This window comes from Pomacea canaliculata, linkage group LG6 (assembly GCF_003073045.1).
Source record: "Pomacea canaliculata isolate SZHN2017 linkage group LG6, ASM307304v1, whole genome shotgun sequence".
In the NCBI taxonomy this organism is placed as follows: Eukaryota; Metazoa; Mollusca; class Gastropoda; order Architaenioglossa; family Ampullariidae; genus Pomacea; species Pomacea canaliculata.
The window spans coordinates 4,309,148-4,322,490 of NC_037595.1; the positions used below are offsets into that span (position 1 = coordinate 4,309,148).

Consider the following 13,343-nt stretch of genomic DNA (forward strand, 5'->3'; position numbering starts at 1 on the left):
ATGAAGTAAATGTACATTCTCTCAAACATGCAGAGCAACAATGAAAGTATTTTAGAAAAAATAAAAATCTTATTTTATTTACATAAATGTTATTTTTTGCGGCCCTAGGCTCCTTGAGGAGGAACAAGGAATAAACAAAACAAAAAAACAAATGTTATTTTTATAAGCAAGACAGACAACATATATCATATAAACATAACTGTGCAGTCATGACTTGAAAAAATGTAGCAAATATCTGAACAGCCTCAGAGAGCTTGAGTACAAGTTCCCTGCTCAACTTTGCCCTTTAGATAGGATTTTTATGAAATGTTGCAGCAACAGATCTTTTCATTTATTATAATTTTGTAACAAAAAGGTAAGATCTTATTTAAGGCAGATTGAGATCTTCCTTCCTTTGGTGTTCCATAGCAGCTACCTAGTCTAAACAAGCACATAACCACACAGACCTTACATAGAATAAATGCAAGATGAGGTTATACCACTAGATAACAGCAATTTTTCCAAACATCTGTAAAATATACAATAAATTCCTAAAGTTGGTAGGGCGGGAAACCTTCATGATGAAAAAACTTAAAGGAGTCTAATTTTGTTTTAAAGAAATATTGCATTGAAATATACCCAAGCACATCTAAATTATAAAGATAGCTATCACTTCTATTGGTTAATAGAAGTAAGCAGAAAACTTGATTCCTTTCTGAAGAATCAATTTATTTGATGACAATGCTTCTGAAAACTTCACCTTGACCATAGTTCTAATAATCTAATGGCATACACTCATATCTTACCTATTTATACTGCATTATCATGAAAAAATATTAGCTCTGTTGCCTATAGACATCTATTTTCAAAAAGTTTGTAAAAATGTTATAAATTACAAAATGACACACAACATTGGGCATGGCGAGGAGTTGAACAGTTTCTTCTGACTAGCTATTATATGAGATTTCCATCTGTACAAATTTTCTCTATTTTATAAGGATAAATCTGCAAAAAAACAATTTTAGAACTGTTAGTAAAAGTTTTTAGTTGTACTTTTTTTCTATCCCATTTTATTCAGCACCTGATCCAAGTTTTCTGTCTGCCATTTTTAGCTGTCCAAAATTTCCAATGCATAGTTTTCAAATCTGCTCTGCAACCATGTGACTCAAAAGAGTTGTCAAGAAACTTCTGTCCACAACTACCAACATTTCCACTGCTAATAGACAAAAGCGGACCTATCTGAAATCACACACAACTGACCTTAAAGCCATTAAGCCTAGAGACCAGCCCCCCACATTTTGTGTGTGGTGCCAATGTGATATTAACAGTTCATGCGCTGGTCAAACAGCATTCTTTAACACAAGAAGTCTTAAAAACAAGCATCCACTGACAAGATTGCAGCATTTCCATATTTTATGTGAAATAAAAAAGGGAAAAACAAACTATGTAAAGGCACCAGTGATTTCTTCATTGTCATTCTTAATCTTTTTAAGACTATTTTTTATTTATGAAACAAGGATTGTATCTAAAATACAAATTCCTTTGTGGAAAGGGTGAGAATGTCTATTTTTTAAACACTTTGTAAAAATGGAAGAAAAAGAATATGTAAATAAAAGCAGTCACTGTTTCCTTTGTGTGGATCACTACTAAATCCTTAAATGCATTCTTGTCATAAAATTTCCAGCAGCGTGAACCCCACAATACCAATATGCAACCTGTAAAGACTGCAGAAGACCATTAAAAGTGTTCCTTGTTGTAGTAGAAAGTTGCTCCTTGGATGGTGGAATGCCTGTTGCACAGTTTATGTAAAACAGTTGACAGCTCACCTGGTCCGCAGAAAAATACTCCAATTTTGGATCTGAAAAGCAACCCATGCACGCATTAAAAGAAAATCAAAAGACTAAAGCTGTATTCATTGAGGCTGCTTTTATTCTGAGAAAGAATTGTTTCCAAATGGATGGAAAATTCTATTAGGAATAATAATTACTGGCAGCAAATATGAGCACTAAAAAAGGCCATGCTATTGCTACTTGAGACAGCTACAATTATACCTGCCATATACCATCACAAAATATAACAATTAGTTTTTAGTATTTCTTTTTCAAAGCAAATTGGAACCGATAGAAAAAAGATGCTATTACTGTGGATGTGCTTCTGCCAGAGAAGTAAAAATACGATCCCACTGAGGACGACCATAGTGTGTCTTCTGTTGTAGCCCTGTGATGGGGTCCAGCCCTGATTCTCGGTCATGCAACATTATGTTCTTGGCCTGCATCAGAATGAAGTATCCCCTTATCATAATGCTGAAATTTCTGAATCTTCTTAGAAGATGGAGAAACCCTTCTACCAATCAAACATGAAATAAATTTAAGTTACATTACATATGAATGATCTATTAGCAGCCGCTTATCAAACATCATTTTGATTTAGTGTGGAACTCGCTTGAGCATTTCAAAATATTTAAGCAGAGGAGCTTACTTATTCCCCACTATAACCTAAAAAATTACCCTATAACCTCTCTATTCTTGCTGATGTCTCAGATTGAAGCTCTGTGCACGTTTTTAATTCATGAACATTTAGTTTGTCACTCACTGAAACATTTCAAAATATTTTAATATAGGAGAAAATATATTTCTCAAAATAATACTCAAATGGCTGATGAATTTTATCCTGCCATATATGTTTCAATGATGAAGTTGTGTTATTACCTGTTGTGAATCCCAGCCTCTTGTAAGGTAAATGCTATGAGACATGAAGTTATGGTTGCCCTGTTCTGACATTTGGCTCTCAAGAGATTGCAGAAGCTGTCGAAACCACTCAAAAGCATGCATATCTGGGCAGACCCAAAAAAGGTAAACATGCTTCAGTGGCATATTGCATTTTGGGATCACAGTATACATTCCTGAAAAAAAAATTCAATAAGGGAATTGCTGATAAGGGAAATTAAATTTTTGCAGCTCTACATTTCGCATTTTAAATACAAATATTCCAGCTCACAATTAACTTTTACAGTTTTGAGGTTTCTTGCTCATCTGCTGAGTAGACGCAGTTTTCAGTATATGTGGTCAAGCAATCTATGAAAGTTAATGCTGTTTATATGTAAGTATTTTTCTTACGTACATATGGAATGCACAAGATTAATCCTACAAAAACTAAACAAAACTTAAAGCAATTTCATTAACCTTCAGATCAAAAGATATTTATGATGTTTGTGCATTTTTAATTCACAAAACCACGGTAACATTCAAAATGTTTACCAACCAAATATGCTTGAGAATAGATGCAAAAGGTGTGACACCTATTCCAGCACCAATTAACACAGTCACATCATAATCCATAAAATCCTGCAAAGCAAATGTTCAAAAACATGAAAAAAAAACTCATAAATAAAAATCCCTTTACATAGCTATCAACAACAAAAACCATGATTTCGGAAAATATTTCAAATCTCAAACGTAAATTATAACTTGAAAACTACATGCATTTACCTCAGATGATGTTCCAAAAGGTCCATCCAATGCTAACCTTTAGTGGAAAAGGTAAAAACAAAATGAAATGATTTATAGGCTAGCTTATAAAAAAAAAAAAAAGGAAGGAAAGAAAGGAAGTACAAGAAAATACAATAGAAACTGAGGATTTCAAAATCAGCCATTATTTAAAATTGAGTTAATGTCTTAATAACTTCTTACATTATCATCAAAGCTATTAAAAGCATATGAATCTTTCAAGACAATGAGTATTTTGAGAAGCAACTGCTACTTTCTACAGAAGGATCTCAAAAGTTAATGAAAAATGTATTTGATCTTGGATTTATGTCCCTTGATGATAAAACATTTGTACCATTAAATGCTGGAATAAAAAGACATGCTGCAGTCTCACCTGGGCATTTTTGAAGCCTCCTGAAATTCACCCTCATCTACATGACAAGCTTTGGCCAGTTCCTCTGTCCAGTCTCCTACTCTGCGGATGTGCACTGAGAAATGATCCTCATGTGGTGCCTGACATGAATGTGGTCTCAATGATTTTCACTCACACTTTTTGTCCCTTCAAATCAAGCAATACGACTGTCCTTGTCTATATTAAAGCCTTAATTTATTGGTGTTTAAAAGTGAAGAAAAAGCAGTCCTGTAATGTGCAAGGAGTTAAAAATTTCCTTACCGAGGTCAGAGTGAAAGGATGCCACTCAAGCTGGGAAATGCTTGGGCAGTGCAAAAAAATATACTGTCCTGGGCGTGCAAAGAACCCTTTCCTCTTCATCTGCAGTTCAAAAACTCGAGATGGATGACTGATGACCTATGAGATGAAACCAAAATAGTTAATCAAAGATTCATACTTTAAACTCTGTGCAGTTAATACATGTAATGTAAAACCTCCTTATTAAGACCTTCCCTACTATGACTCCTCTTAGTTATGAACCAAAAATGTTTCACCATATTTTCTATACAAACACCATCTCTATTAGGACATTTTAAAACAGACTGCTTTTGGTTGACCATTTACCCTATATTACAATTTTCTGCAGAAGCCATGTAAATAAATTAAGTACAGAGATTGCTTGCTTCATTGGGTCACGGATCATTGTGACTCAGATCATGTTGCTCCAGGCATATCTATCACCTTCTTATTATTATTCTTTTATGCCCCCAGCGGAGCATGGGGCTGCAGCTACACCACCCCATCAGATCTTGTTCTGGGTGTCCGTTCCCAGTTGGGTCCATGTCATGCCAGTTGCCTCTGACTTGCTGTGGACTGATCTCCTCCATGTTTGTCTGGGTCTCCCAACCCTGCACCAGGGTTATGTTACATTTGCATTAAAGATGCAGATCTTGGTGTGTAGAGATAAAGCCTTGGAGTTCCAGATAGGTTGCAGGATGTGGCCTGGCCTTATTTATTTGACTTCTTACATCTTCATCTGCACCTCCCTCTATGCTATGCTGCCAAGGTAGGTAAAACAGTCAGCCTCTGTAATAAATTTCCATGTAGTTGGAGTGTGGCTTCTTGCATGTTGTTGACCTGCATTGCTTCCGTCTTCTTGATGTTGATTGTCAGGTCAGTCATCGCTGCTTCTTCTAAGAGCCAAGTGAGCTTTTTCTGTGTGTATTGTTGGTTGTGGGACAACAGACTGATGTCATCCGCAAAGTCGAGATCCTCAAGTTGCTTGGCAAAGGATCACTGAACGCCCATGTTGCTGTTAGATGTTGTTCTTCTCATGAACCAATCCATGACAATCAGGAATATTGTCGGAACTAGTTCCACTATAAATCTTCAGTCAAACACAATGACAGAATAAACTTCACAGAGCAAAAAAACAAAAAACAAAAAAACAACAAAGAAAACCATTACAATAAGGTTTTTAAAAACTTTATTTCAACAGTTAAATAAATAAATTTGAATTTATAGGTGTCCATAGTTATAGTTCATAGAATGAAAGCAGGCTGGTTGATTTCCCTTTCATAGTTACAATCTGATTTTGGTGGATTTTAGTGAGTCTTAATACAGAGGTTTTACTGTACCATGTAGGTCACCTACTTTTACATCCTACAGTAACCACACTTTTAAAGGATTGGAAGTATTTTCATTTGAAAACACCACATATTGTTATTAATCATGCACTTATAAATAATTAATCCTAATATTTAGCAAAATGATGGACATAAGACTGCTATCACCAATGCAGAGTGCAAATGTTGGTACTGTACCTTCGTGATGACCACTCGCTGTAAGCTCCTATACAGGCGAATTACACGTTCAACAGTGTATAAGATGAAAGGACCCAGTACCCAAGCCCAGCTCTGCAAAAATGAAACATTAGAACATGAGAAACTTTCAATGACAGTCTTACTCATTATGTTACACTATATAATATTTTGATTAGTGTGGTGATCATATACTCTGGTTCAAGTTGCTTTACTCTGCTGATATTTTGATTAAATGAATCCATGAATTAAGACAAATTACTTAAATGTCTACTTTAGATTGCCCATTTTGTGAATAAACATTTAAAATAAATGTAATATGGAAATGGATATCCGAGTGGTTTAAATGCTAGTGTCTAAACTGAAAGGTATGCTTGTTTGATTATATATCCACATAGCAGCAAACCAGTCAACCCAGCTGATGGGAAAGGGTACCTGATTCCTTAAAGAGTTGGGGACGGTAGGGCAGTAATGGAAAGGATATGGGCAATGCCCTCACATAAAGCTGTCATATGATAACTAGGAATAGGGCTATAGTGTTGGTGCAGCACTTCTGCTCCCTCCACCAGTCAAGCGGATGCGCTAGTAAACAAACTGTAAGGAGGTGGGATGGGTAACTGTGGGAATGAGCGGTTGAGATGGTGTTGTGGCGGTGACACAGTAGTCGGCCTTTGGCGGTACTGGACTGTCAGATGGACAAAAACCCAAGAAGTCCCACCACCGTTTATCTCCCCAGGAATCAGTGGGCCTGTGAGCTGCGGACTGACTTATGTCGCAATGGACATAGTGCAGGGTTCGGTCGGAATGCAGGACGGCAGTTGTCGCTACAAGAGATCTCTCAGAGAAGGGGAGAGCAGCGGTCAGAATACGCCTGTTAATTGTAAGGCTGCGGTATACCTAGAGCAGGACAACAGCGTTGGTTGTTATTGCCACACACTGGACACAGGTAGTGAATAGGAAGCCAGACAGGATGGCGCCACAGTCGCAGACTGTGTTACTAGTAAGAAGGGGGACAGAAGGGGGTGGAGTGCTGGGAAGGGTAAGTCAAAGTGACCACCTGTCCGGAGTAGCTAGGTAGCAGAATGGTTGGAAGTAAGTGTGTAGTAAGCTTGACCAATCATGAGAGAGGATGAGGATTGGGCATTGTGATCAGTGAAGAATCGCAGTCTTAGCACTGGGCTTTCGGGGAGGAAGTTTGTAACACAGATCTGTTCAAGGCTATTCGAATTCTCCACCGAGAGTCTGTCTTGGAATCATGACTGCTCCAGCTAAACTAACTCAATAGGTGCACAACATTTCATCACCAGTAGCTGTTTGGTCGCAAACAGTAGAGGCTGAGGCTGGTAGATAAGTGTTCGTCCTTGTTAGGCACTGTTAAGCTTGAGACAGCAGTCCGACCTAGAGGGATGAGACAGACACGTGGTGGCACACGGCAGTGCTAGAGTTCTGCGCTTGTGAAGGGCGCCGCTATGATCAACAGAGTGACATCAACGGTTTCTTTGGATGTCAGCAACATCGGAGGGCCCTCTTCTTTTACATTAAACTGCCTGTGTTTGTTATTGGGGATGCACGCTGGGGGCTCAGAGTCAATTAAAGTATAATTAGCAATTTAGTGTAAGTGTGCGTGTACACGTAAATGTCGGCCCAAGTTGGAAGGGGTGGTGAGAGTGTGATTAACCCAAGGCAGCGGCAATTGCAACCTATGACCATCTTCGTGTGCTCATTCCCCAGAGTTCATGACAAGCTGACCCATAGAAAAGTGCTGTTTCTAATAACTCACTCCCCAACCACCTGAAAAGGTCAGGTAACGACATTTATTCTTTAACTTTTTACTATAAACTAGTGAAAATAAAACCTCAAAAGCCATATTCCTTTCCCAAATATTCCAAGACAAGATGACCACTAAATTCTAACTCTTAAATGTGTTTAGGACCAGAAAAGATGCAGATGAAAATATACGAAAAATTTAAGAAATAATATACCATAACTAGTGCCATTTAAAACATTAAATTTTAGAGTATATCTATTCAAAGTTGGTTTCTTACAAAGGGTCCTGAGCCAATGAACTCAGGGTCTGGACAAGGCAGCTTGCCCCAGGTTTCTGTTTGTAGTGAACATTTCTCTGGGTTGTGTTCATCTGTATTGCTTTGTTGATGGATGATTCTCCTGGAAAAAACGCCAACAAAATTACTCAAAATTGACAGAAGTATAAATCAAAGACAATGCTGAGATAATACATGTATATCTATTGAGATGTGTATTAAAATATACTGATATCAATGCTTTTTAACAGTAAATCTCTGTCAGGAGTGTTTCACAGACAAGTTCTCCTTCTACTTTGATTATGTTAGCTTAAATATTTCAGGAAATGGTTGTCTACGAAGATGCACTTTTTATTTTGTTAATCTCCTTCCCTGCTATCTCTGCCTTTGCTTGTTTGAGTGTTAAAACATTTACTGTTACTTGGCATAAAATCTAGTGGGATTGTTTAGCAAAGGAATATAAATCTAAAAATACATAAATGTGGAATAATTTTGGTAGTATAATTTAAATGTAAGCTTCTGACTGATATAAATTGGGAAATATTGCTTTTGGGAGCAGCTACACATTCTCACTAAAGAGATTTTGAGGCTACACCATGAAAAAATACATTAAAATATCCAAAGAAATCTTTGAAAATTGTTATCTTAAATGTTAGTCTTTGTGTTGCCTGTTTTTATTGGATCTATATTAGAATTATGATGTCATTAAATAAATACTTTCTTGTATCACTCAGAAATAATGCTGTCTTTAATTTTTTTTTGTTTTTTAATTAGGATTCCAGCACTGAATGCTATCTAACAGTCAACTTGAAAAATGAATAAAGTAATGAAATCATAAGTAATTTTACCACTGTGTACTCACTCAACTCCATGGATGACAAAACCAATAAAAAAAATAATGAACAAGTGGTGGGTGTACCAAAACACTTCAAAGTATGAGCGTCTGGGGATAAAAAAAAAATCGGTAGTGTTAAATGATATAAAGTTGGAAAGACACTTCATCCCCGACACTTCATCCCCGACGTTGACACTTCATAACTGGGGATTAAAAGTCTTGAAGTGTCGGGGATGAAGTGTCGGGGATGAAGTGTCTGGGGATTAAGTGACTGGGAACCATAAAGTTGGCACATAATTACACACACACACTTCATCTAGCGAAATCTAAAATTTTCTTTATCAACTTTGTTAGACAAGAAGGCTATTGATAGTTTATGGGCTACAACTAGTTCTAACCAATTACTCATCATCAGAGTTAGCAGTCCTCACCTCTTCATATTTAATATTCTGATAAACACTAAAGACTGAGAATCTACAAGAAACATTTCTGTGCATACAATCATTGACAATGATGCTGGTTCATTCATTAAGAGACCCAAAATTATTGTAAAAACTGAAATTTAAGTTTCATAGTAACTCCAAGATTTCATAATTGTCACAAAGCAAAGAGCTATATTCGCAAGATATTAAAATATATGTACTGTCAAAAGTATTTCACACTACCATGCAAAAAAGCAAAACAAAAGCAAACAAACAAAAAAAAAAAACAATGCCAAGTTTCTTCCCTTACAAAGAAAAATAGAAACAAAAATATGTGATGCATGATTGATGCAAAATTCAGATAATGAAATTAGGAGTTGTAATATGCAACACTTTTCAAAATCTTTACATGCTTTGAATAATAAATAAAAATAGCAAGTCAAAATAAATACCTGATAATTTCTGTTGATGAAGACATTATGAGAACAAGACAAAGGGTAATAACAACACCAGTAACACCTGACACAGTCTTAAATAATTCCCGGGAAGGATCCTGCAAAATACATGTCTATAAAAAAAATGTATACATGCATCCCTGCAAGTAGAAAGGAAATTTATCTACATAAATGTATCTAGAAGAGCCACGTTGATAGCTGATAACTGGGACAAAACAAAATGAAAGGGGAAAATGCAGCAAGAGAAAAGATGGACCAGGAAGCAAATCTGCCTAGAAAGAGACACCAATGTTTACTCCCCTTCTTCCAACATTTTCATAAACAGAAAAACAGAACAATTTGATTCTTTGTACAATTCACATCTCAGACACAAAAATCTAGAAGTTAAGCAAAGTTTCAGTCATTACCTAAGACATGATCTGGAGCAAAATAATTATTAACAAACATGATTTCCAAAGATTTTCTATTTTCACTTCTTTCAAAGTAGAGCTTGATTTCATTTTTGTTAAAGCCTACAGCAATTATAATAGTTGTATTTCTTCTTTTGTTCTTTCCTATCATTTTTCTATTATTTGCCCCTTGAAGATAAGCCATGGAAGTTTGCTGAAATTAGCATAGAAGTTTACCGTGTTTGCTGTACGGATTGGATTGACCCAGGAACCATTAGGTGAAGTGGGCCAGCGACTTAAAATTCCTTTGATGTTGTCAGCAGAATGTGACTCCAACAGGCGCTCAAAATTAAAATAGTGAGCAGCAACATGTATAACTGCAAAATACAATAAACAATTGGAAAGAGAGAGTGAAAAAAATCAAAATAAATAAAAAATAGTGTTTTTTTAAATCATTATGTATCCACTTTCCAGGCACCACAATATAATTGATGGAGGAAGAGGAATCTCACTTCTCACTTTTAATTTTTCTATTTTGTGAGATTTTACGGCAAAATAGACTCCTTACCAAATAACTCACAAGAAAAACATCTATCTGGGCAAGTATATGGGCAGTCAAAATTGATGCTTACAACTTTTCAAATTACTAATTTATAAAACACGTATTGTTACTTGTTCTTCAGCCGGTAAGATTATGCTACTGATAAAAAAAAAAGTTGATCAACTGCTATTATTCTGAGTTTCTAATTTCTTACTTTATGACTTATTAAACCTCATATCACCCCACAGCCTAAGTCAATTCATCCCAGCTGTGTTCATTTCATCTCAGGTAAGACCATTTTGTCCCAAGACCAAAAACTCAAATCATCCCAGACCTAAAAGACAAATTGATTACCAATGACACAAGTAGCTATTGTAGCCAAACTGATCCTCGCTAAACGCCAACACCCGCAAAGCAATGAAAGGGCGGTATTTCTAAAAATTCTATTTCTAAGAATAGTGTCAACTGCATGAGCTGAATTTGAAGAGACAAGATGCAATCCCCAGTGAAGGAAAACCACCTCAGTGAAGGAAAACAGATCATGACACAATGTGCTATTGCTGAACATTCTCTTCAACACTCAGATGGAGTTAGTTTTACTCATTGTCATTTCCTAAAGATATTGGGTACAAATGCCATTGCTATGAGATCTCTATATATAGATCTCTGGCTTGTTTATAAGTGCAGTTTGGGAATTTTTATTAAAGAAAAAAAATGTTGTACATGGGTTGGCCTTTAAGGGAGAGAAGGGAAAAATAATTTAAAGGATTTAGGGGTGTACTTTTTGATACCTGAAGGAAGCCAAATAATTTATGATAGAATTTATTTTTCGCCACATAAAATGGTAAAGAATAAAAGTAGGGCCTACTGTAACATTACAGCCAATAAAACACCATCACACCTTAAAAAGAAGAAACACCACAATAAATCTGATAAATTAACTGCTCTTAGGTAAACCTTACTTGTATGCAGACAGATCATGTACGCAATATATTTATGGTAGGTAATCCCCTTGTCCAGAGTACGCCGAACATGGTTGTGACAGCACTGTCAAACAAAATTTTTGAATATTACATATAGGTCTAGTCAAAGTTACTTATTTGTCTTTTCTGACAGTTGTGCGTGATTTGAACATTTTTATTAAAAATGAAAGTAGAGAAACTTATTATTTCTCAAAACTAACAGTTTCAAAATGGCTTAAATAACTCATGTGGTATAAAAGTATAAAGAAAAAAAAACATTTTATGGTTAAAGTTGGTAAAAGATTGGTAAGATCATTTTCCTAATTTTTGATGACCAAATCACATAGGTTGTGTGAAAAGACTCTTTAGAGCATGATATGTGTCACCATTCAGGTAGGTCTTTAAGGAGAAAACAGAATAAGGTGAAGACTAATTGGAAATGTGTATTGTTAAATGAATAAATGACAGAAAATTTGATATACCGAACATGCCCCTCGAATGTATGATACAAGATTACGGCAAACAGGAAGAAGCACTAGCATGCAGTTGAAGTTCAGGCAGGCTGCACTGGCACGTGCCCAGGAAAGGGAATCCTGCAAAACAGCAAGCTTATCAATGTCCTTCAAAAGTCTTTCAGCACATTTCCTGCAACTCCAACATATCCAACACAAGCAAGTATGCTGATAAGACAACACTTGCACTCGATCTCTCTCTCTACCAAACTATCACTCCTGTTCAGTCCACTGTTAAAGAGCACAATGATAGCAAGGATTACAGGTGATAAAATGGACAGTATGATATAATGAATAGTTATTTTAAAGATTCAATGGGCAACAATGTTATACTCACACCAACCAGTTCACGCAGATAAAAGTAGCCTATACCATTTTTGTACTGGAAAAATGTACCAACAAAGAGACCAATATTGATAATCATCCATGCTCCCTGAAAAATAAAAAGTAACAAATTTATTATAGCCTTCCGTCTTCAGCCATATAAAAAAATAAATGGCAGAGCAGGAGATATTTTAAGGAAATCATGTGAAGTCATGCCATAAGCTTTGCCCAGCTGATATCCTAACCATAAACCCTACCCCTAATCTAACACTAAATACATAACTATAAAATCTACTGCTTCACCCCTTTTGTAATGGCCAGCAACAGCAGAGCTACAGTAGATTTGAACAACAGAGACAGTTTCATTTATATATGCACATTTTAGTTCACAGTCAAATGTTGATAGTTTAAGAGCATATATATATATAAGACATAGAATTAGTCATATGACCACGCTATTTGACTCACGGATTGTGAGTACTGGAAAAAAGTGTTTATGTCTGCTTTTTAGCCATTGGATTCTCCATAATCACTTTGACACTTTTTACATCTCTTTTCTGATTTCTTAAAGGTCTCGCTTAATTCTGTTGCTTACATAATAAACAAAATTAATGGATCTTAATCAGTGCTTAGGACAAATTATAGAAAAGGTTGAACATGACTGGAACATTGTGTGTGTGAGTGAGAGGCAGACAGACACTCAGACAGTCCGACAGTGACAGAGACAGACCGTCCGCTTCCTCTGAGTGGTGAAAGGACTGAAGTGTCATACAGTACTGTACGTGTACAGGTTTTAATTGATCGTGACTTGTTTACAAACTTACCACCACTACCCACTTAGGACCTTCGTTCACTGCAAAGTTTCGCCATGGAACTTCCACCACATATTCAGCATAAAAACTCTTAAGATGCAATTCAAGTCCCCCTTTTTAACCTGTGCCTGTGTAAAATATCCGCAAAAGATCCATCTAAAGAATCGAGGGCGTCAACAACACCGGAAAACACACTGCAATCCCCTTGGCCATGTAAAAACAGTAGAATCCCTTTTCACCATAAAAATTTCCTTTATGATGTCATAAGTCTAAAATAAAAACTTAATATAATTTTAAAACAAATAATTAATTTTTATTTGGTGCAAATTTTGTTTCATATTTTCCCGCTGACTAGTAGGGAAACGGCAGCCCGA

At 36.1% G+C, this 13,343-nt stretch overlaps 1 protein-coding gene across 1 annotated transcript; it reads right to left on the bottom strand.

The window, feature by feature from the left end:
* Positions 1-49: 49 nt before the first annotated feature.
* On the bottom strand, positions 50-13,192 carry LOC112565522 (cytochrome b-245 heavy chain-like). The gene is given in 17 exon segments (XM_025240972.1): positions 50-1,837; positions 2,121-2,248; positions 2,688-2,864; positions 2,866-2,881; positions 3,241-3,323; positions 3,468-3,504; positions 3,859-3,977; positions 4,138-4,272; positions 5,679-5,771; positions 7,721-7,841; positions 8,580-8,660; positions 9,427-9,527; positions 10,056-10,195; positions 11,322-11,406; positions 11,804-11,914; positions 12,171-12,266; positions 12,982-13,192. Coding segments are annotated over 16 exon segments (1,635 nt in total). The 5' UTR covers positions 12,258-12,266; positions 12,982-13,192; the 3' UTR covers positions 50-1,716.
* Between the last annotated feature and the right edge of the window lie 151 nt (positions 13,193-13,343).